We start from the raw sequence: 20,672 nt of genomic DNA on the forward strand, positions 1-20,672 counted from the left end.
ACTTCATCAGCCATGGCCTCATCTATCTAAAGATAGATAGAGATAACTAGTAGTATGAAGTTTCGACGACCGCCAAAGGATAGACATCATTTAATTTCTCCGCCCCTCATTTCTCCTCATTCTGGAGAAATGCCCAATCAAAGTTATCAAAAAAACATGGGCTTTCTTTTCCCTTTTTCTTCGGCTCTTTCTGAACATACCTTAGACCTTAATCTTCCTCAATTCTCTTCCCCTATTGGTTCATACTATTTTTCGAACGCTCAAGCTTCAGTGTCTGACTGAGGTATTTTAGACACCAATTAGTTTCGTTAATATTCTGTTTCGATAGACATTTGTTAACCTCAGAAGAATTTTTTTGTGGGTGCAGAATTTCTCCTGATGGAAGGAATTATTTCTGCTAGCCCCTCATCATCCGATCCGGTGGCAACCTTCGATGTCAGCGAATACTTAGTCCCTGTCAGGGAGCTAAAATCGGCTGGAAATACTTTGGTTTCGTTTGACGGTCTCCTAGAAGAGCCCCTGATCCTCAAAGAAGACCTTAAAGAGGGTTGTGGTGGTCAATTATGGCCAGCGGGCATTGTCCTAGCCAAGTACTTGCTGCGGCAACACCGCCATAATCTCTCTAACAAGACGATGTCTGTGCACTGCCATTTTTCTTATTAGAAAGTCCACAACAACCTCCCCTTATGAGATTATACTAATGCGTTGTTAACTAGAGTTGAACTAGGAGCTGGCGGGGGCCTTGTGGGACTCGCAGTTGCACGAGGTTGCAATGTCGGTCCTTTTCCTATCTACGTCACAGACCAAGAACCAATGTTACACTTGATGAAAACGAACATTGAGCTGAACAATCTCTCAACTGCTGTTGCGGCGACAGTGTTAAATTGGGGGGAGAGTCTCCCAGACTGTTTACCGACTCATCCTGCGATCGTACTCGCTGCGGACTGCGTCTACTTCGAGCCGGCATTTCCCCTCCTCATTTCAACCTTGCAAGATCTGCTGGGACCCGAATCAGTTTGCTACTTCTGTTTCAAGAGGCGTAGGCGAGCAGATCTCCGTTTCATGAAAGTCGCTAAGAGGGTCTTTGATGTCAAGGAGGTTCGTGACGACCCTGACGCGGATACGTACAGAAGGGAGAATATCTTTCTCTACTCAATCCGGTTGAGATCTAGATCGGAGCACGGCAGTCTTAGAGCAATAGGGCAATAATCAAGGGCCAAAGAGGCAAACCACATTATCATATACCGATATATAGCTACAGACGAACGAAATACGCTAATCTACCAGGCCTCTGTCTTCTCCAGATCCAGAGAAATTCTTGTAATTACAGACACTCAGTCATCGGATATTGACGGTAGGTGATTGTAATCTCACAGCTTGAGGATATCGGCACCAGTTTTCGTGGTGCCCTCCCGGTCTCTGGTACCATAAACATCAGTGAGGTGGCCCTCTCTACCAATCACCTTGACACCACCCTTCTTCAAGGTTGAGACGATTTGTTGTTTTTCAACGGCTCTCCCTGATTGTTGTTTTGCGGGGTCGGAGTCAGCCTTTCTTTGCTTTTTGTGCCTTCTCCTTAGCTTGGTTTTCTCATCGCGTGTCATTTCATCTTTCGCGATAGATTCTCCATTCTTGAGTGTTACTTCTCCAACAACCTTGCCGTTATCACCCGGAGCATATATTTCTTGGGGAGCAAGGGCTGCTGATCCTCCTACAGCGCTGCTAGCTGCAGGCTGCGCATCCTCCATCATAATGGTAGCAACATCCGTGATCACGTTGATATTTGCTTGAGGAGCTTTGGGTCTGTAATGCCAGTTCGAAAGCGTATCCAGGCGGTCGCTTATCTCTTTCCAGAGGTTTGAAATATCAGTATGTTCTCGTAGAAGTTTTTGATTCTTCGGGTCCACATAGTTCGGATCAGTAGCCCTGAGATGATCAGTCTCAAAGAGCTCAGCCAGGCTCTGTTGAGGTTTAGTGTCTTCCAGTTCAAATTTTCCTCTCTTCGCAGTCTGCCCTTCCGAAATCCCAGGACGACGGCGTATTACTTCATCGAACTCCTTCGCAAGTATTCGACGCTTAATCAGCTCCTCAATGTCCCCAGAAAGTTCCGTCGTGACGACTGGTACCGGCTTTCCAACCCTCTCGAAATCCAAATCTTCTTCGATCAAGGAATTCATAGGTCGTTCGGCACCTCGAGCTTCACCAGCAAGCATCCAATCTTTCTTCGCAACATTAGCAGCCTCTAAGCGACGGATCTCGTCGGCAATCCGTGCGCGTTGTTTCTCATGAGCCGAATGCTGATGTTTGGAATCCGCTAGTTCATTATCGGAAGAATCATTTCCATCCAGCGACCCATCGTCCTCAAGCAAATCACGCCGAACATCAGCCATCGCGCGATCGATATCAGTTTCGACAGGAGCCCCATGAGGTTGTGTTTTGGGAAGAGGGCGCATTCTCATCGAAGTCGCCTTCCGTGGGGGGGGCGCAAAGAAATCCGAGTACTTGATATCACTGGTGTTCATCCAATGAGTGGTATCCGCACCAATTGCATACGCATCGACATCGTCCAAATCGAAGTCATTTTCGACCGCGACATTATCGAAAGTCGGCCCTTCCTCGTCACTACCGCTCTCACTTCCGTCCTCGAAAGGACTCTTTGACCTCTGCGCTGTTGGTCGCATGGCCTGGTGAGGCACAGAACCACCAGCAGCTAACGGATTGACATGCCAGTCTATCTCCTCTTCGTCGCTCTCCAAATCGTCATCTATCCCGCCCTTCGCATCTTGCATCTCGAGAAGCTCGGATTGCTTGTTGAATTCGTCAATGGAGAAAAAGCCGTCATTCAGCCCGAACGGGTCCTGTACATAGGTATCGCGGCCATTGTTGTTATCGTTCTCAGACTCTTCCACATCAGTCCCACTATCTTCGTCTGAGGGGTCCTCAGCCATGCTTCGTGACTCTGGTTCAAATTCCATATCATCATCAGGAGCAGAGTCGTGGTCTGAACGATCGGTGGCCGATTCTGAAGAAATCGACATATCACTAATGTTAGAGGTATCATCAGACTCGACCTCGTGCGATTGAACAGGCGACGCTCTCGCGTCCAAAAAAACTCGTTCGACATGCTGAGCAACAAGAGCAGAATCATGCTCAATTTCCTGTTTGGCAGAGTCTAATATTCTTGTGGCTTGTTCCCAGATTTGGTCGGAAGTAAATCCTTGCACAAATAGTTCCTTCAACTGTAACACATGATGCAGAGATTCTTGCTCATAATCTGATCGCTTCCGCTTACGCTTAATGCGCTGACGAGCAAGCTGGGAATTGCTGACAGAGAGTGCAAGGGAATCCAGAAAGTACTTTGCAGAATCAACTGTATTCGCATGCAGTGAGGTTGTCGGACTAAGAAAGACCCATGGTGTAGATAACGCTGACTTGATAGGCATGTTATACCCGCTGTGAATCGATCTGGATGCTGGGGATTGAATTATCGCCTCAGCTGGATTTTGTGTTACCGTTTGATTCATTGCAGAAAGGCCCGTGAGGGCATCGGCCAGTGCTGTTATTTGAACAAAGAAGAAGGCTTTGTTGGAGAGCGCGAAGAAGAAAGAGGGGAAAAATAGAGAGCAAAAGAGTAGTCGGAGAAAAGAGGAGAGGGTAAAAAAAAAATTGAAAATGCAGAAAACCTCTGCCAAGCTTCCCGCTCCACTAAGCCTGGTTGTGTTATTGGTATCTACCAGCGCGCCCCGAGGTGGATAATAATACGGAGTAATGCTGGGTGACTGGGTTGCTGACATACCTTAAATACTCCGTACTGCTGAAGTTAAATCAAATTGCCTGCTGCCAGCCTGCTATTGCCTGTCAAAGACTCCCAAATCGTCAGGCCTAGGGTAAGGTACTAGTTCAATCACTTAGGCGCGTGACAAGATGGATTTAAAATGGATTTAACATCAGGTTTATGATTCATTCTTCATTTGGCACGGGTCAAAGTAAATAAGTTAAAGACTGATATCAGAATCTGATTTACTTCTCCACCCTATCTATATCTAGGTAAAACACTACAATTGTACCACTGCAGAACAACCAATGGATACTTAGTATACAAAATAAGCCCTTTCTCAAGATTTGTGCATGACAGGATAACTGAGGTGTTTCCCACAATCTGGATACCCTGGCATCTAAAATTTTCAGCGGTCTCTGGAGTGAGTTCAGAACAATATTTCTGATTGCGAACCTTGATGAGGCCAGTCCAGTAATAAGCAGACCTTATCACATTCTATTGACGTGATGTTTCGCTGACGATTGTTCAGCTCACAAAGAACTTCTGAAGATATATCAACCACGTTTCTCCTCAAGTAAGGTGCTCATGACGGTCTAGATCGTCACATACGCCAGTCCTTCGTTGCTTGATAACGTCACGTCTAGGAGACCGTCGAGGCTCATCTGCACAGGAATTTCTATCGTCAACACCTAGGCCAGCTCGAAGTAATGATTGCGAGGTGGTTCTTGTACGTGCGTGGCTATACTTCGAAGATGTTTCGTGGCTCTCAATTCCTAGGTTCTTGTGTTGCTTGAAAACGTCATCCTGACGATGTGATCTTGCGGCAGACATGACCGTGTGCGCCCAATTTGCAATGCTATAACTTGACTTTATTATCTTTCTAAATATCCTTTCTCGCGCTTTAGCTTGTTCAGAAAGCTGCATTCTGGATGATATAAGCGAGGTATCAAATTGAGATTGTCAAAATTGCTACTGAATCACCACCATGCAAGAGTACACGGAAAAGCCAGCAAGCGGTGCTGAATCACAATTTCAGCCTGGTGAGTCCGCATCTTTGGAGCCGCTCTGTTGATGATTCTTACCTGCACTGGAGGTCACCGGATCCCAATCCAGCACCAGAAAAAGCCTGGGCTACAGGCGGAACTGGAGGATCCCAAGCCTGCGTCAACCCGCATACCGACCGACGACAATGGATACCAGACGTATAAGGCAGCCGGGAAACTCGCCGGAAAGAGAGCTATCATTACGGGTGGCGACTCTGGGATTGGTCGCGCTGTTGCCATACTATTTGCCATGGAAGGTGCATCTAGCCTAATCGTATATCTGCCCGAGGAAGAGAGAGATGCTCAAGAAACAAAGAGAAGAGTGCAGGAAGCTGGGAAAGAATGTCACTGCCTGGCAGTAGATCTTCGGAAAAAAGAAAACTGCCAGAAAGTGGTCGACGTCGCCCTTCAGTGTTTGGGAGGAATTGACATTCTGGTGAACAACGCTGCGTTCCAGAACATGGTCCAAGACATCAGCGAGCTAGATGAGTATGCTCTGATTCCCCAAGATAGCGTTTTGAGGTGAAAAGGAAGAACGAAAGGAGAAAAGAGAGCTGCCGATATGATATCTCGCATGAGCTGATCAAATTGACTATTTCACCAGGGCCCAATGGGAACGCACCTTTGACACGAACATCCATCCTTTCTTTTATCTGTCGAAGTATAGTCTACCACATATGCGAAGTGGCTCGACGATCATCAACTGTGCATCCGTTAATCATTATATTGGCCGATCTGACCTCCTTGACTATACATCTACAAAGGGCGCAATCGTTGCGTTCACTCGAGCATTGTCCAACCAACAAATTGGAAAAGGAATTCGAGTCAATTGCGTGTGCCCTGGTCCAAGTAAGTTTCGATGCCGGATAATTGCGACGGTGGTCTCTAAGATAGCCTCTAGTCTGGACTCCCTTGATCCCATCAACCATGAATACCTCTGCAATGGAACAATTCAGCTCCGTGCCAATGGGTCGCCCGGGCCAACCTAGCGAGGTTGCAACATGCTTTGTTTTCCTTGCAAGTCATGACAGCAGCTACATTTCGGGGCAAAGCCTGCACCCCAATGGCGGTGTCATGGTCAACGGCTAAGCAGTTGCCACAGAAGCAATCTCAGGCTCACAACAGACGAACAGCTACCTAAATGCTAGGGCACCAGACCGTTCGAGCCATTTACATTCAGTGGTTGGTGGCATGTTTGTCAGAAAGAGAGATAGCAAATGATAAGCCCGTATTAACTGCTAAATTGAGCAAAATCTGTAACACCGAAGACATATCAGTCAAAGGACACTTGGCTCGTTGCATGCACTAGTATGCCTCCTGGGTACGTAAGAATACAATGCCATAGTCACTATTTTCCAGATTTAATGATATCTACCCCTTGGGTACAATATCAACGGCGGTACCACATGCGTGTTATTCTCGTATGTCTCATCTTTTTCTGGAGCTGGAATATTCCATACATCAATGCCTCGGATGTGGGTGGGCCTATAATCCCGTCAGCATAGCTCATATTAGGATAATCTCAAAGTACGAGTCAAGAGGGAGATCAAACGAACATCCAGGGACATAAACATCGACAGGAACAATCCTATCACATCCGCGTACGACCGAGTAGCTGTAATGATAGTAGCCGCCACCATTTGCACAACTTCCCATGCTGATCACCCAGCGTGGATCAGGCATTTGATCGTAAACTTGTCGAAGAGCTGGTGCCATTTTGTTGGTCAACGTACCAGCCACGATCATCACATCTGACTGGCGAGGTGAAGCTCTAAAGATAATTCCCAGGCGATCTTGGTCGTATCTAGGTGTCGACAGATGCATCATCTCGACAGCGCAACAGGCGAGACCGAAGGTCATCGGCCACAAGGAGCTTTGGCGCGCCCAATTGGCAACTTGGTCAAGCGTGGTACTGCGAACGACAATGTGAGTATGATCGGACGTTCCCTATGCATGTATGTAAATGACGCAGGGCACGAACAGGACATATTGCATTGCACCCTCTTTCTTCTCCTGGCTCGGCAAGGGTACCTCCTTTCGCACCTTTCCAGATGCAGTCAAAGGCTGCCCGGACTGCGCCCGATGCTCGAGTGCCGTCGCTGATTTGACTGGAGAGGTGGACAGTAATGCAAGCTGTTGAGCTCTAGGGAGGCATGGAACTGGAACTGGTCGCACTATATCAAATGAGCCGACGAATGCCACGAGACAGAAAAAATAGACGTACCGCGGAGAGCGCCCAGAACGGCGCGCCTAGATGTAGAGAGCATCCTGGGATAATACTTCTGTCTCGTCTGAGGCGCCTGTTAATCAGATAAAGAAGTAGTAGGTGACTAGATGGGGCCAAACCTCTGTTGCTCAAAGGCCCTGCAAGCCCAGTGGCAACGAAATGGTTGAGGTACAAGTAGCGAAAGTGTTTCGTTCCGGCTCCAGACTAGGAAGGTAACGCCGCTGTGCCGAAAATGACCGGGCCTATGGCCAATCTAGCTTAGTAACTGCAAGATCATCCAGTTCTGAATTCACACTATCTACTCTGTAGATACACTGTCTTCGAAGTGTTGGACCCCAGATTTCAATAATATTGAGTATATGGAGTATAGCCCGTCAATTTATGTCTCTAGTCACAGGCCTGCCATGATGATATTTGATTAGATTCATCACATTTGGTTCGTTATTACTTCATCTATCCTGGTGCGGCTTGTTATGATGGGAATCAATCTTTTAGTGTAGAAAGGTAACTCGATTCAACCATTGCTTAAGTGCATCTAGATTGCATTACTGTCTGTCTACCATCTATTTGATCATTCATCCAGAGTTTCAGATCACGAATGTGAGATGAGACTCTATTGTAGATGCCGCCTTTTAGTAAAGTGGAAGTTGTTGGGTGGCTGTTGCCCGGGCTCTCACCAGCGGCGCAGTGCCAACTCCAGAATGAGGAGTGAGGATCAAGTAGTTTCTTTGTGAACTGATAGGAACAGGGCTCTGCGATCTCCCAGCTCGTCAGTCTTCTCTCCTGCTTAATCATTTTCCTTTCATTTCTTTCCAGTGATCTTTGACCCAAGGAGCTAAAGAGCCTCAAACCACAAAGTGATGTCAGGCTTTAGGATTGCCTGCATTTGCGTGATTGGAAAGGCTGTGAGGAAATCCGTTGCAATTTGATGCCACTGCTAATTCCCTCAAAGGACAATCCTCTCCATGTCTCCCTGTTCCCACCGTACCAGAATTCCCTGGTAGATTTCTCGTTCTCCTTGAACGCATGCCTTGATATCTTTGAGATAAGGCAGAAAAAGACTTCAGTCGGCCAGGATCTGGGCCTCTTGCATGCGATCGATGAGCGATTAGCCGCATATGGCTGGCTAACAACCACCGGGGTGAAGTTCTTGATTATAGTGGATACAGTAGGGCAACCAACAGGTGTTGTTGCCGAAAGTTTGGGCATCGGTGCGATGGCTACATTGAGGGAATCGGACTTGAAGCCGGCATGTTTTTACCATCTTATTTTGCATCACAATTGAGACAGCCGGCAATTTCTATGCAGAACTAATGTGGAAGGATAGGCTTTCCGGGCGCTGCAAACTGCGTATGTTCAACTCTTACAAAACCCGTTCCACTTTCCGGACGATTATACGCCTACTGCGAAGACCGCAGCATCAAGTTCGAATACATCGCAAATCGTCGATCGAAAATTTATCACGGCAGTCAAGCGCATCGGCGATACCTGGGCTCCGGGCATGACTAGGTTCTGAAAACTCCGATTCAAACAAAACAGCCAGGCGTGGATCTTAGACGAGAACGCTTTTCCACTGCTATCGCTGATGGGCAAGAACTTATACGATCATTAACGAAATTCTGAGCGAGATTCACACTGAGGCAACTATTAGACCTGGTCAGCTTGTTTGAAGATCGGAGAAGTGAAGCTCATGCCTATCTTCATGCAAGATAGCATCGAACAATGAGCAGTACTTCAGTGACCGAACATTCTCAATTCTTTCAAGAACTCTGGGCTGGCTCTTCACTAATTGCTTGCAGGGCTAGGAAAGCCAACGCCAGTTGTTCATGGTTACTTTAGGTACCATCGCCGAGCCGCGTAGCTCATGATTGTACTGAGTACAGAAGCGAATCCTGTTTTGGCAGCGCAATAAGATACGCAGTTGGCATTGCAAGACAACTCTACCGAAGTTTTCCGGTTATTTCTAGCGAGGAACTCCTTCAGAGTAATTCAGACCAGTTTGCGACAGAAATTGCACCCGATCATTCCTAGACGTCAGAGCAGCTTGAGCAGATCATTGATTTCTGATTTGCGACCTACTCAAAAGAACCCAGGCGCTGTGATTGCCCAGAAAAAGTGTGAAAATTTAGGCCATGGTGGGTGGCAGTCTTGAGCTGTCTGGTAAGAGAACAGAAAAGCGCCGGGCTACATTCTAAATGAAGCCTTTGCGTATAAAGTCCGGCAATTTACCAGTGAATTTCGTCCTTAATGGGCAGAGCTCGGTTGTCAGTACAAATGAGAAGTATGTATATAATGGGGAATCACTATCATTGAGATAAGACATCGACCTCGGTGTTTCGCAGCGCCATCAAAACATTCTCTAGCTCTCGAGGATCACTAAGGGCCCAAACGCCACCTCCTTTGGTGTTGATCTTACCAACTTCCTTGCCGACCAGATTTCTGCCGACCTTGCCTGGTCCAATGCCAATCCATCTTTTGACTCCTCGATCTTGATCAAGATAACGAATACTGTCCCACCATTTAACAGTTTCAACGCATTGTCTAGATAAAAGGCTTTTCAAATCGTCCCTCGATTCGAAGGGTAGACCAGAGACGTTTGATATACACGGCAGCTGTGCGGGAAAGTCAATGTCGACGTATTCTAGTTCATGTCTCATATACCCTGCAGCTGGCGCCATGATGGGATTGTGGAACGGACTTTCGCTCTTCAACCTCACAGCACGTGGATCGTGGCCACCGAATTGGCGAAGCTGGATGAGAAGAGTTGTGATCCTTGAAATGCTTCCACTTAGTACTATTTGGTTTTTGGAGTTGATGTTGGCAACCATAACTTGTTGAATTGTGGGCAATCCGTGGCTCGAATCATCCTTTAGGTCGGGGGATGGATGACCTGTAAATTCATATATGGTCGAAAGCAGAGATTCGAGATGATCCGGCTCACAGATCAGAGCTACCATGCCATAGTCTTCTCCGGATTGTTTAGAGGCTTGACGGGTGCATTCAGCCATAATCTCCGCCCGACGGCGAACCAATCTTAGAGCGTCTCTGAACTTAAGATAGCCACCAGCGACCAGAGCAGAGAACTCGCCCAAGCTATGTCCAAGTGTTACATTCACACGAGATTTCGTGTCGAACCCGAGTTCCTTCTCCATTATGCGAAGGATCAATACTGACGTTGCCATGATAGCAGGCTGGGAATTCTCAGTTTTGTTTAACTCGCAATTTGGGCCATTTGCTATAGTTCGAGACAGTTTGAATCCTAAAGTATCGTCCATCTCTTCTAAGAATGGTCTGGCCGTGTTAGGGAAATTATCAACCCAGGAGCTAGCCATTCCCACACGCTGTACGCCATGACCTGAACCTAAATCAGTAAAGGGATCTTTAGGTTTAGATTGGATACCGAACCAGGAAAGAAAAGAGCTGTGTGCAGACTTGTCGTAGTAGAGTGCGGAGCGATACTTTGGCGATGGGGCTTCAGCCTTGGGGTTGAGCGACCACGGACATAGCGGGTAATCGTTGTGTATCTCAGACTGAGGAATAGTAACATGATTTAGTGATTATAAAAGCATCATTTTAGACTCAGAAAGAACATATTGAATATAATAGGTGGGCATTATGAATGGTGTCTTTAGAGGTATATTATGACACAGTGGCATCTGGTGGGTTATGGGTAAGATAGTCGTGAATGAAAGCCAGTAGTAGAGGTTCTCTACCTATCTATGGCTTAAGTCAAGCTAAAATCATGTGATTACAATCAATAACATCACAATAGTAAGGTAGAGCTCGCCATAGACTTTTAAAATAACTGTCGATCGACATTTAGGTAATTATTACCTATCATGAAAGTAGTATTATGGATGGATATTTTCAGAAGGAACAGAGCAGCAAACAGTGAAGTCTTACCTACTTAGTCCTACCATTGCATATTAAAGTGCTTCTTGGGTCATTTTATTTTGATCCTGAGCTCATAGTTTACTCCGTGAGTGGTGACTTTAAAGACATTACAAGGTTCTTAACACTTCAATTACATACCATGTCACACATGAGCTGTTCCATGGAAGAATATCCATGTCTAGGTATCTATATTTCTACCAAGACTCTGCCTATGTTTTGTACTTTCTAAAGTCTGCTCTATGTGGATTCGTGTTTGATATGTTTGACATCTAAATGTGGAGCTCACAGCCTGACCGCCTTCTCATTCCTCCCTTGGCATGTACTCCAAAGTGTACTCCGTACTCCGTACATATAATTTGTTTTTGCCTGTGTTTGATATGATATGAGCAGCGGGAGGCGTTGTTGCACCAGCCCCGTCGTCTCTCAGTACTACTTCTCGTGATCAACTTTACTGCTTCACCACTGTCACCTAGATGCGTGGACCAGAGTCAGCAACTGAAATTATTGTACTGTCGTCATACATCGACAAACCCCTGCAATAATGTTCGTACCAAAAGCAGGGCTTTCCTCCGTGGCCTCGTTGCGCAACCCACGCAGACGTCAGCGCACTAGCTCCGATGAGTCTGTGAAGCCACCGGATGCTAAAAGACAGCGTTCTGCGCTTCGGAGTGAAAGTCCTGGGCGTTACTCGGAGACTCAGTCAGACTCCAAGAAAAGATTGTCGAAAGATCCAGCACCCAAAACCGGAGACGAATCCGACCCAACGGTTGCAAAGAAACCTGGCATGCAAAGATCTTTACCGGTCAGACCATTAAATGAACTGAAGCGACCAGTGAACGAGGTCAACACAACTGTTGTGCTTGTAAGTCTGGCTCATGTGTCTAACGCAACAAGACTCTGGCCTTTGTCGTCCTCGCGTCATGTCTGGTTCTTTATTAACACTGAAGATCTTTAAAGTCTAAGACTGATTTCTACACTGTCTCTCAACTTCCTGCTTTTCCGGACCAGATTCGTGGCTTACACTCAGGCAAGTTATGGACAAGCCCGTCTAAGCCAGTGTATTAATACGTTTTTGTAGATTTTCGAGGTGTTTTCGGGACAGGGAATGGCTTCGCGTTGGCCTTGACGGTATCGCATGCTATCATATGGCCATATTCTCCCTCCGCATCAGCATCGTCCCCACTGGATGTCTTTACACTTACAATTCCTGAATCATGCCGAGAATCGCATGGTGTAGCCCCCCTTGGGGTTTTCCTCTCCTCCGCAAACGGCGAAGTACCTGGCTTAATGGTAATCATGCCGTATACAGGAAGAATTATTTACTGGGAGACCATATCGCATGCTGGATCCCTGGGGCTACCAAGACAAAGACAAAGTGGGCTTCACGGTCACATACCTGGCTTGCTCCCAGGTGAATATGTTACTGATGTGATAAACTGCGAGCCCTCCGGTGTAATTGTCACATTTTCATCGGGCAGAGTCGCTCACATTACCTTCAGGGATCCTCAAGGAAGGCCAACCGTGATGGCCAATTTCCTTCGAAATTCAAGCAGCAGTAGTGGGCTACTGAATGGCATAAAGAGCGTCTTCAGTGGTGGTTGCTGGAGGAAGGATGTCGCAACTGTAAAGGCTGCCCGTTCGCATCAACGGGGGCAGCGGGACATCATCGTTGGCACAACGACAGGAGTGTTCGAGATCTGGGATACCCATTGGAGTAATGGGAGCATAATGAAGAAACAGTTCGATATCAGACAGGATCTATGCCGCTCCTTGGGTCGAAAGCACGCTGACGGGGCCGGTGATGCTGATCTAAAGATTATAGATTTTGCCCTTACGTCCTGCGGAGATAATGCGCAAGGTTTACAGGATACTGGAGCAGAATCATGGCGCCTTTGTCTGGTTGTGGCGCCTTCCCGGGAAACAGATTGTCGATGCATCTCTGTGGTGCAGCTCTTGCTTTCAGAAGAAGTTCATGTCTTGGCTGCCAGTTCCATAGACTTGAACTTTGCTCCGACATTGTCTAACGACCTACAGCGCAATATCAAGTTACATGTAGCCACAATGAGTCCGACAGCCTTCATCGTGATTGGCCAGTCGGTATTACTGCTCTCGTTGGTTTCATATGGTGACTCGCCCACCTCGCAACTCTTACTAGACTCCGATCGACTCCCCTCGCCTTTCAATGACCATATTACCTTTCGGGCTGGAGCTGACTACGAGCTACTGGGCAGCGGCTGTGAGGATGGACTTGGTGAAGGATCTTCCTCCGCATGCTTGGTCATGGTTCGAAATTTTGGCATCATTCGTATCGCAGTTATGCCTCGACAAAGCGCAGACGATGAGATTGAAGAGGCTCAAATTACGGCTAAAACCAAAATTGAACAAGCCGTATTCTACGGCACGAGGCCAGGCAACCCACTCGATCTAACTGACAGAGGCGGCTTCGACTTCCTCCCCCAAGAGATTGAGGAAGCTACACTTGAAATTTGCGGAGAATTGCTGCGGTCTACCTCCTATTATATTCCCGCCACGTCAATTACTTTAGATCAAAACTTGAGATTACGAGCAAAAGCTCTGGATGATCTCGCGCGTCTCTTACTGCAGCATAAAAAACCTTTGCGTCGTCAAACCTGGTACGAGCTACTGTGGAGTGCGGAGAAACTTGCTGCACAAAGGGCCCTGTGGAAGCTTGAAGATAAGGCGAGGAGAGTAATGGGCCAAGGAAATACGTTTTTGGCTCATGTGATTGGGTCGATGAATGAAAAATTTAAAACGAAATCTGAGTATCAGACCGAGGACAAAGATAATGTGCGCGACTGGTTTCTTTTTGACACGTTTCGAATGGAACACATTATCCCCTGGATCTTCAAGGCCCTCAAACTTCAAAAGGGAATTTCTACGAAGCAGGGGCGGAGGGTATTAGAAGAAATCGTGCAAGCCAGTGAGCTTTCCTTGGCTGTCTTGGAGACAGCTTTTCGGTTTCGTGATGAGCACGCTCGTCAGTACGGGCTCGAAGACGAGCACATGGAGGACGGCGTGTTGACGTCTGGCTACGGTGGTCTTTCTGAATTCTGGACATCTCAGAGTATCGTTTATCTCGAAACGGGACATCTTTTGGACCTAGAACTCGACACATGTAGGGCATGGACCCAACAAACAACGACTCCCTTGGAGCCACGGGAGCAACAGTTCGTCCGCCAAATCGCGGAAAACAGCGCCCGCCAACTTCGTGTGCTGAGTTTAATGCACTACGAGAGAGTCAGGTGGCTTTCCTCCCGTGAGGATCCCAAATCAGTCGATGAAGGCATTGGACTCGAGCAAACACATACCAAGCAGCGCAGGTGGCAGCTGTTCAAGTTGGCTGGCATCGGGCAGCTAGAAGACGCAATTTCTCTAGCGGAGAAGTTTCGGGACATGGGTGCATTGGTAGAACTCATTATTGAGCTCCAGGATCAGACATTGCGAGACTCAGAACATGCCGAACATGTCACCAACTATGAATCAGAACAGCTCAGTAGGAGAATCTCTACATACTTCGAAAAGTTCGGCGAACCCTGGGCTGACGCCTTCTTCTCTCGCCAAATATCGATGGGTCAATCAGAGATACTGTTCACGATGAGAAGGTTCCAACCTTTCATCAACCGCTTCTTGCATAAAGATTCATCCTACGCTCGACTCTGCTGGATTAATGATGCGATCGGTGAGAACGACTATGAAGCGGCCGCTCGATCGTTGGAGACCTTGGCCCTTGAGCATGAATCAGATCTCTGGTCTCATCGCGTTGAGTTGTCCTTGTCAAAACTTGCTAAATTGGCAGCCTGGGAAGAAAGCAGTGTAACTGGCAACCCCATCCTTGATATTGAGATCAGACGCCTGGAGGACTTGGCTGAATTAGACGCTGTTCAAGAAGTTGTCTATGCTTACATCACACCAGCGTTGCAGGGCGCAATTGATCAAAAGGCCGAAACTGAACTAGCAATTGACCAGTTCGGAAAGTTTGTGAATGACACACCGTCGCTCCACGAAGTATTATCTGTCTTGCTCACTAAAGTGATCACCCGGCAAATTCTCAGGCCTGATCAGCTGGTTGATCTGTTGACACTGATCGATGGCGGCCAAGTTTCGGAGGAAACCCAAAATGAATTCATTGGCAAGGAATTTTACCTGGCTTTGCGGGTCATTCGATTGGACTCTTCCGCTCAGGAGGGTCCGCACTACCAGGTCCCTCTACAGAAGCTTGTATGGCGCAGATGCATGATCAGAGACGATTGGCAATTGGCGGGAAATGTGGACAACACAGATCATGAATCTGAAGATCACATCCACGGTGTCACTCTTTTTCGCACGCTCACTCTTTGTTTAAGGGATAGTAAGCATATCTCGCAGATTTGATTATCGGAATATTGATTAACTCTACTCACAGAGCATTGCGCGGATGCAGATCATCGTCCACTCTATGTACCATCCTCGCCGCTGGATATAGTGCTTAGCGATTCAGATCTCGAATTTATCTTGTCGTCATATCCCCAAGAGCAGCGTAATAGGATTGGCCGCGATCTGAGCAGGGAGAATGATATACTTCGCCAACGGATTGAAGAGGGAAAACTTGAGTTCTGGTACAGGAAACTCCTAGTCTCTGCGGAAGAGGCCGTTGCATCTTCAAATACTCCTCCAACTGGCGCTATGATGCAGTTCAGCGATGATTTGCAGGATCGCCATTTGGAGACAGAAACTCCATCTACAAGGGCGCAGTTATCATGGCTTTAATCATTTTTGTCTGTCTGTGTGATTATTTAGGGATAAACACCGCTTGCATGATACAAACAAATTCAATGGTCGGGCCGTATCAATGCTGTAAGTCTGCTATTTTATAGCTTGGACTCTCCCCTATGAGAGAACATTCATATCATAGGAATATCTTGAGGCTGTATTCACACGTAGACTGCAGTCTGTCCCGGAAATTGTAAATATTCTGTTTATACTGATGCTCCGTTTGTCCTTTCAGGTTTATGAACTTCCAAATCTCTCAGAGAACAGATGTCAGAATTGCAGAGATTCTTGATGGGTAATGGTCATCTAGCAACGCTATAAAGAACATAAGAAGGATACATTGATTCGATCTTATAACCTTTCATTTCACTACTCAATCTTCTACCGGTACATCCGCTTTGATCAATTAATCCTATGAAGGTGCCTTGATAGCAGTGTATCGGCACCTGTCTGCCACTGTGACCACAACTAATGTGTGTGTAATATCAGCACTAATAACGGGACATCACATGTTCAATCCTCCCGATTTTAGATGCCATGGCTGTTAGTTTGACCAATTTCATTTTTGTCATGGGTCATCAAGAGATCATGCTCGATGGGATCCTTCCGTGGACCATGGAGATGGTGCTCAAAGACTGGATCTGGTTCAATGGTCTCGAACTTGGTTCTAAAGTCTGCCATGCCTTGGCTACTGCTGTTTGAATGGCGACGAGCGTTTGTGAAGGTATAACCATAATCTTGGACTTCCTCACCAGAGCGGCCCCTTGTGCAGTGTTAGGTAGTGTCCTTGTGTACAGACCCATAATGTGAAAGAATGGTGAAAGCTATATAGGAGGGCACCAACCAGTTTCCCTTTCCTCCTCCATCCTTTTTCGTCTTTTTAGGATCAGCATCAATGGGGCCAGATTTTGCAAAATACCGAGGGATATGCTCAAGTGAGGCGGCCATTCCATCACTAAGTCCTGAGTGATCCCGGCCATTGAGCTTGTGTGAACGCGCCACTGGAACTTGCGTTAGTACAGCTGATCACACTGACCAATGTGTGACTAATGTTCCAACAGATCTCTTCTTTCATTATGAGATTTGCTTACTATTATACGAGCAGCTATTTGGGTGGGCTCTTGAATCAGACCGAATATAGATTGGGCAGAGATACTAGAAGATCCATATTATTAGCGGAATAGAGATAGTGAATCAAAGCATAGTGTGTGATATGGTCATGTTTGAATGTAACAAAGAAGAGAGAAAAGATAGTTCAGACCATCTCTACAGTGGTGATCTTAGCATGAGCATACCTTGAAGTCCCCTGTGAGGTTTCCTGGTAAAATGAATACAGGTAATTCCAGGGGGGGTGGAAGTGTTAGTATGAATAAACTGGTATATGGAAATCTAACCCTGTGATACCCAAATCAATGCAAGAGCAAATCCAGGGGTGAGTGATAGTCAGATATAGTTAGAATCCTATTGAACCAATTTGATAAAGAAATTAGTGGTGCTCAATCTATCTAGATGAATGGCTACTGGAGGTTGTTTAATTTATAGGATCCAGCTTCAGCTAGAACACCTCATGACCTCATACATGATAGTAAAACGCGGGGTAAGGACCTCTTAAGGTACCTTAGTCTCTTACCCCATGCTCATAGAAAGGCAGTCCAAACAGATAGCAAACCATCCAGTAGATTGCAATAGACAAGGGGGCATGCTAGATGGCAAAGATATTGAGATCCAAAGTAAACCCCCCAGGCCAGATCAGGTAACCTCCTGGACACTCTGGAATGATCTTTGTTATCTCCTCTGTGGTCAGCTCTGCATATCACACAGGATTACTCCCCCGCGCCCCCCAATGAATGTCCATCTGCCTCCTATTTCTGTGTGGGGGTTCCTGCACCCTATTAGATTTAGGTAGTCTAATAGTTCTAGCTCATAAGTTGGTGCCACTTGGTATTGTGATAGTGGGTATGCCTAACCCTATTATTGACAGAATTCAGACCACTACTAAAAAGGGAATGACACTTGAATTAGCTGGTATTTTATACTAGAATTATGGCTCATTTTTTACAGCCATCTATGGCAGATTGGCATAGTTAGGTGGATCATTAAATTACACGGCCCAGGACCTTAAAAAACAATCTAATCTCTTATGCCATGTTAACTAATATATTACTAATTATTCATTAATACCTAGTAAAGCCCACACTCTACTCTGTAGACAAACAACCTTAAGAAGTAATGCATCTATAAATCCATCTATTAATACATCCAGTGCATATTATCACAATGTCTCAAGTAAACAAAGATGGGTTTACCCCTAATTATTTGCAAGTAAGTTCTATCATATCACTTGAACTATCTTATTCATGCAATGAAGCCTTGAACAATGTTACTTGCACTATCATGGCATGTGAACCTGGAAGAGTCATCGAATAGTCCCAAACTAAATACTGACAGTATCTAGGTTCTCAAGGATATCTCCTCGTATGTGGTTCCACCTGTCATTCAAATCCGACAGTGCTTGACTGACCTCGACAAGTGGTGAAAAGGCAGCTGAAGCACTGGAAACCCATTTGACAACCCTGGAATCCCAGCTTGACAAGCTTCTTGCTGCCGTTAAGGGCAATAACGAACGGCAGGATTATGATGGCAATAGCAGTCATCATATAAAACCAGATTTTCAGGCAGCGGAGTGGTCTTTAAATAGCCGTTCCAGGTGAAATTGACCATCTGTTTCCTTTTCGATGACGCCCACTTCAGTAATGATGCCATCAATGAGTGCTGAGGGAGTAACGTCGAATGCTGGATTCCAGACATTGATACCTTTTGCAGCAATGTGCACAGTTTCCAACTTCATGACATCAGCTGAATGATATCCTTCGACAGGCCCTTTGATTTTGGTGACTTCAGCCGCTGGCCGTTCCTCAATGATGATATATTCACCTGACTTAGTGCTGAGATCAATTGTAGTGAGTGGCGCGGCAACAAGGAATTTCACACCGTGATACTTGGCAAGTACGGCTAAACCATATGTACCTATTTTGTTGGCTGTATCCCCATTGGCTGCCACTCTGTCTGCCCCAACCACGATTGCGTCTACTTTAGCTTTTGTATTAGCGAGCAGTGCAGCTACCATTGAGTCGGTTATCAATGTAGCAGGAAGTTTATCGTGGACAAGTTCAAAAGCCGTCAGGCGGCTGCCTTGGTTATAAGGCCTAGTCTCGGTGCAATATGCATGTTCCAGGACTTTCTTTGAAGCCAACGCCCGTATCACACCCAGGGCTGTTCCATAGCCTGAAGTCGCAAGCGAGCTAATAAAATCCATTCAGTACTCAAATAACACAGTCATAAAGGTAAATGCTTACCCAGTGTTACAATGTGTCACAACAGTAGCTGTTGGCTTCTGCGCTGCAAGTACACGCTCAATAATCCACTCAGCACCATTTTCACCAATCTTCATGTTATCCTCCAGATCTTTGGTCATCATATCCTCTGCGGCATGGATGAAAGCTTCCGCAACAGTGCGCCCAGTTGCGCCAGTGACATCTGCATAGTCTGAAATGTTTGCTTCGAGTTTGCGAGCAGCATCACTGAGGTTGACAGCAGTGGGTCTGCTGCTCACTAGATAATTCAACTTTTCCTTGATGAAAAGTTTGACCTCTTCTGCTCCTGATGATAGTTTATCATGAGCTATGAGTGTATGTAACTCTGATGCGAGAGCAAGGGCTGCAACTATTGCAATAGCTGGTGCACCCCTGACTCTCATTTCCTTGATTGCATGCCAGGCTTCTTCAGATGTCTGGACCGAAATGAACTTTTCCACATATGGGAGCTGTAGCTGGTCAATGATGGCTAGCTTGCCATGGTTATACCTGATTGCTTGTAACATTGTTGCCATTGATGCTGCAACAGCCTTTGCTGGAATTGACTGGTAAGGTAATTATTGATGTGGCAAGCTGCTAAAGTAGCAGTTGGCTAAGGGGATTTGAGAAGGATTTTCATATGCATATTAGACACTAGACCAAATTTGGCAACTCTTATCCCCTCACCTGGCCCTAAGCATGTATTTTTAGCGTGGTTTCCATGCACCTAAGCTGATTAGTCACCCTTATGATGCTTACCTACTTAAGGCAGAAATCTGTGTATTTTACCTTATATTAATGTTTTGAATAATTAGCTTAGGAGCCTTAGGTGCATGCAACACACTAAAAAATACATGCTTAGGGCCAGGTAGGACCGTAGGGGATAGGTCCTTTTACCTACACTGTCATACATTCTTACTATCATGACTTGTAATAGAGCAGGTCACATAGCCATATTCCCTACCTAACTAACTATAATATCCTGGGCTATATATCATAGTATATCTTGCCTATACAACCTATAAGGGTATATAAAAGCCTCTAGAAGTGTTAGGCATAGTAAGCCTATATATAGCAAACCATAGGGGTCATATAGGTAGTACATGACCTATAGAGATATCATTACCTATTAAGGGGTAAGCATCTTATATCTTAGTAATTAGTTTATTAATAAAGATATTACTATTATTATATTATTTATTATTTAATTAAGAGCATTCCCTAAGTACTCTTATAGTTTTAATTATTCTACTAATTAAGATAGCCTAATAGGAGTACTTTTTATATATTTTACTAAGTAAAGATAGTTTCTACTAGAAGTATCTCTAATATAGGGTAATTATAATCTTAATTAGTAACTAATAACCCTAATATCTAGATAATAAAAGCTAGTATAACTATATTAATAAAAAAATAATATATTATTTCTTTATGCTATATAAATATATCTACTAATTAATATATAAGGGGAACCTCTAATTCTAATTTCTAAAGCTCTTAAATATAATAATATTAGTAGATAGTAATCTCCTTAGATCTTAAGAGAAGATTTCTTAGTATATAAAAATAGATTACTAAATTAAAATAAATATAATAATAAAAGAAGA

General features: G+C 45.5%; 6 protein-coding genes across 6 annotated transcripts; 2 read left to right on the forward strand and 4 right to left on the reverse strand.

Moving 5' to 3' along the window:
• Positions 1-1,370: 1,370 nt before the first annotated feature.
• CDV56_107712 (rRNA-processing protein MPP10) lies at positions 1,371-3,524 on the reverse strand (the record flags this gene model as incomplete). The annotated part of the gene is made up of 1 exon (XM_026761331.1): positions 1,371-3,524. The coding sequence occupies one exon, from the start codon at positions 3,522-3,524 to the stop codon at positions 1,371-1,373; it is 2,154 nt and encodes a 717-aa protein (XP_026614844.1).
• Positions 3,525-4,763: 1,239 nt separating this feature from the next.
• Positions 4,764-5,910, forward strand: CDV56_107836 (oxidoreductase, short-chain dehydrogenase/reductase family; the record flags this gene model as incomplete). The annotated part of the gene is made up of 4 exons (XM_026761455.1): positions 4,764-4,818; positions 4,872-5,343; positions 5,426-5,670; positions 5,723-5,910. 4 exons carry the CDS (start codon positions 4,764-4,766, stop codon positions 5,908-5,910), a joined length of 960 nt encoding a protein of 319 aa, XP_026614845.1.
• Positions 5,911-6,211: 301 nt separating this feature from the next.
• Positions 6,212-7,088, reverse strand: CDV56_107879 (NuoB/complex I 20 kDa subunit family protein; the record flags this gene model as incomplete). The annotated part of the gene is made up of 4 exons (XM_026761498.1): positions 6,212-6,306; positions 6,378-6,733; positions 6,803-6,995; positions 7,046-7,088. The coding sequence occupies 4 exons, from the start codon at positions 7,086-7,088 to the stop codon at positions 6,212-6,214; spliced, it is 687 nt and encodes a 228-aa protein (XP_026614846.1).
• A 2,266-nt stretch (positions 7,089-9,354) lies between these two features.
• On the reverse strand, positions 9,355-10,230 carry CDV56_107983 (ACP S-malonyltransferase; the record flags this gene model as incomplete). Its single annotated transcript, XM_026761602.1, has 1 exon — positions 9,355-10,230. One exon carries the CDS (start codon positions 10,228-10,230, stop codon positions 9,355-9,357), a length of 876 nt encoding a protein of 291 aa, XP_026614847.1.
• Positions 10,231-11,483: 1,253 nt separating this feature from the next.
• CDV56_108058 (putative nuclear pore complex subunit Nup133) lies at positions 11,484-15,709 on the forward strand (the record flags this gene model as incomplete). Its single annotated transcript, XM_026761677.1, has 3 exons — positions 11,484-11,804; positions 12,524-15,311; positions 15,366-15,709. The coding sequence occupies 3 exons, from the start codon at positions 11,484-11,486 to the stop codon at positions 15,707-15,709; spliced, it is 3,453 nt and encodes a 1,150-aa protein (XP_026614848.1).
• Positions 15,710-18,383: 2,674 nt separating this feature from the next.
• MRI1 (S-methyl-5-thioribose-1-phosphate isomerase) lies at positions 18,384-19,592 on the reverse strand (the record flags this gene model as incomplete). Its single annotated transcript, XM_026761881.1, has 2 exons — positions 18,384-19,014; positions 19,069-19,592. 2 exons carry the CDS (start codon positions 19,590-19,592, stop codon positions 18,384-18,386), a joined length of 1,155 nt encoding a protein of 384 aa, XP_026614849.1.
• Between the last annotated feature and the right edge of the window lie 1,080 nt (positions 19,593-20,672).

Source organism: Aspergillus thermomutatus, assembly GCF_002237265.1.
Source record: "Aspergillus thermomutatus strain HMR AF 39 chromosome Unknown NODE_83, whole genome shotgun sequence".
NCBI classification, from domain to species: Eukaryota; Fungi; Ascomycota; class Eurotiomycetes; order Eurotiales; family Aspergillaceae; genus Aspergillus; species Aspergillus thermomutatus.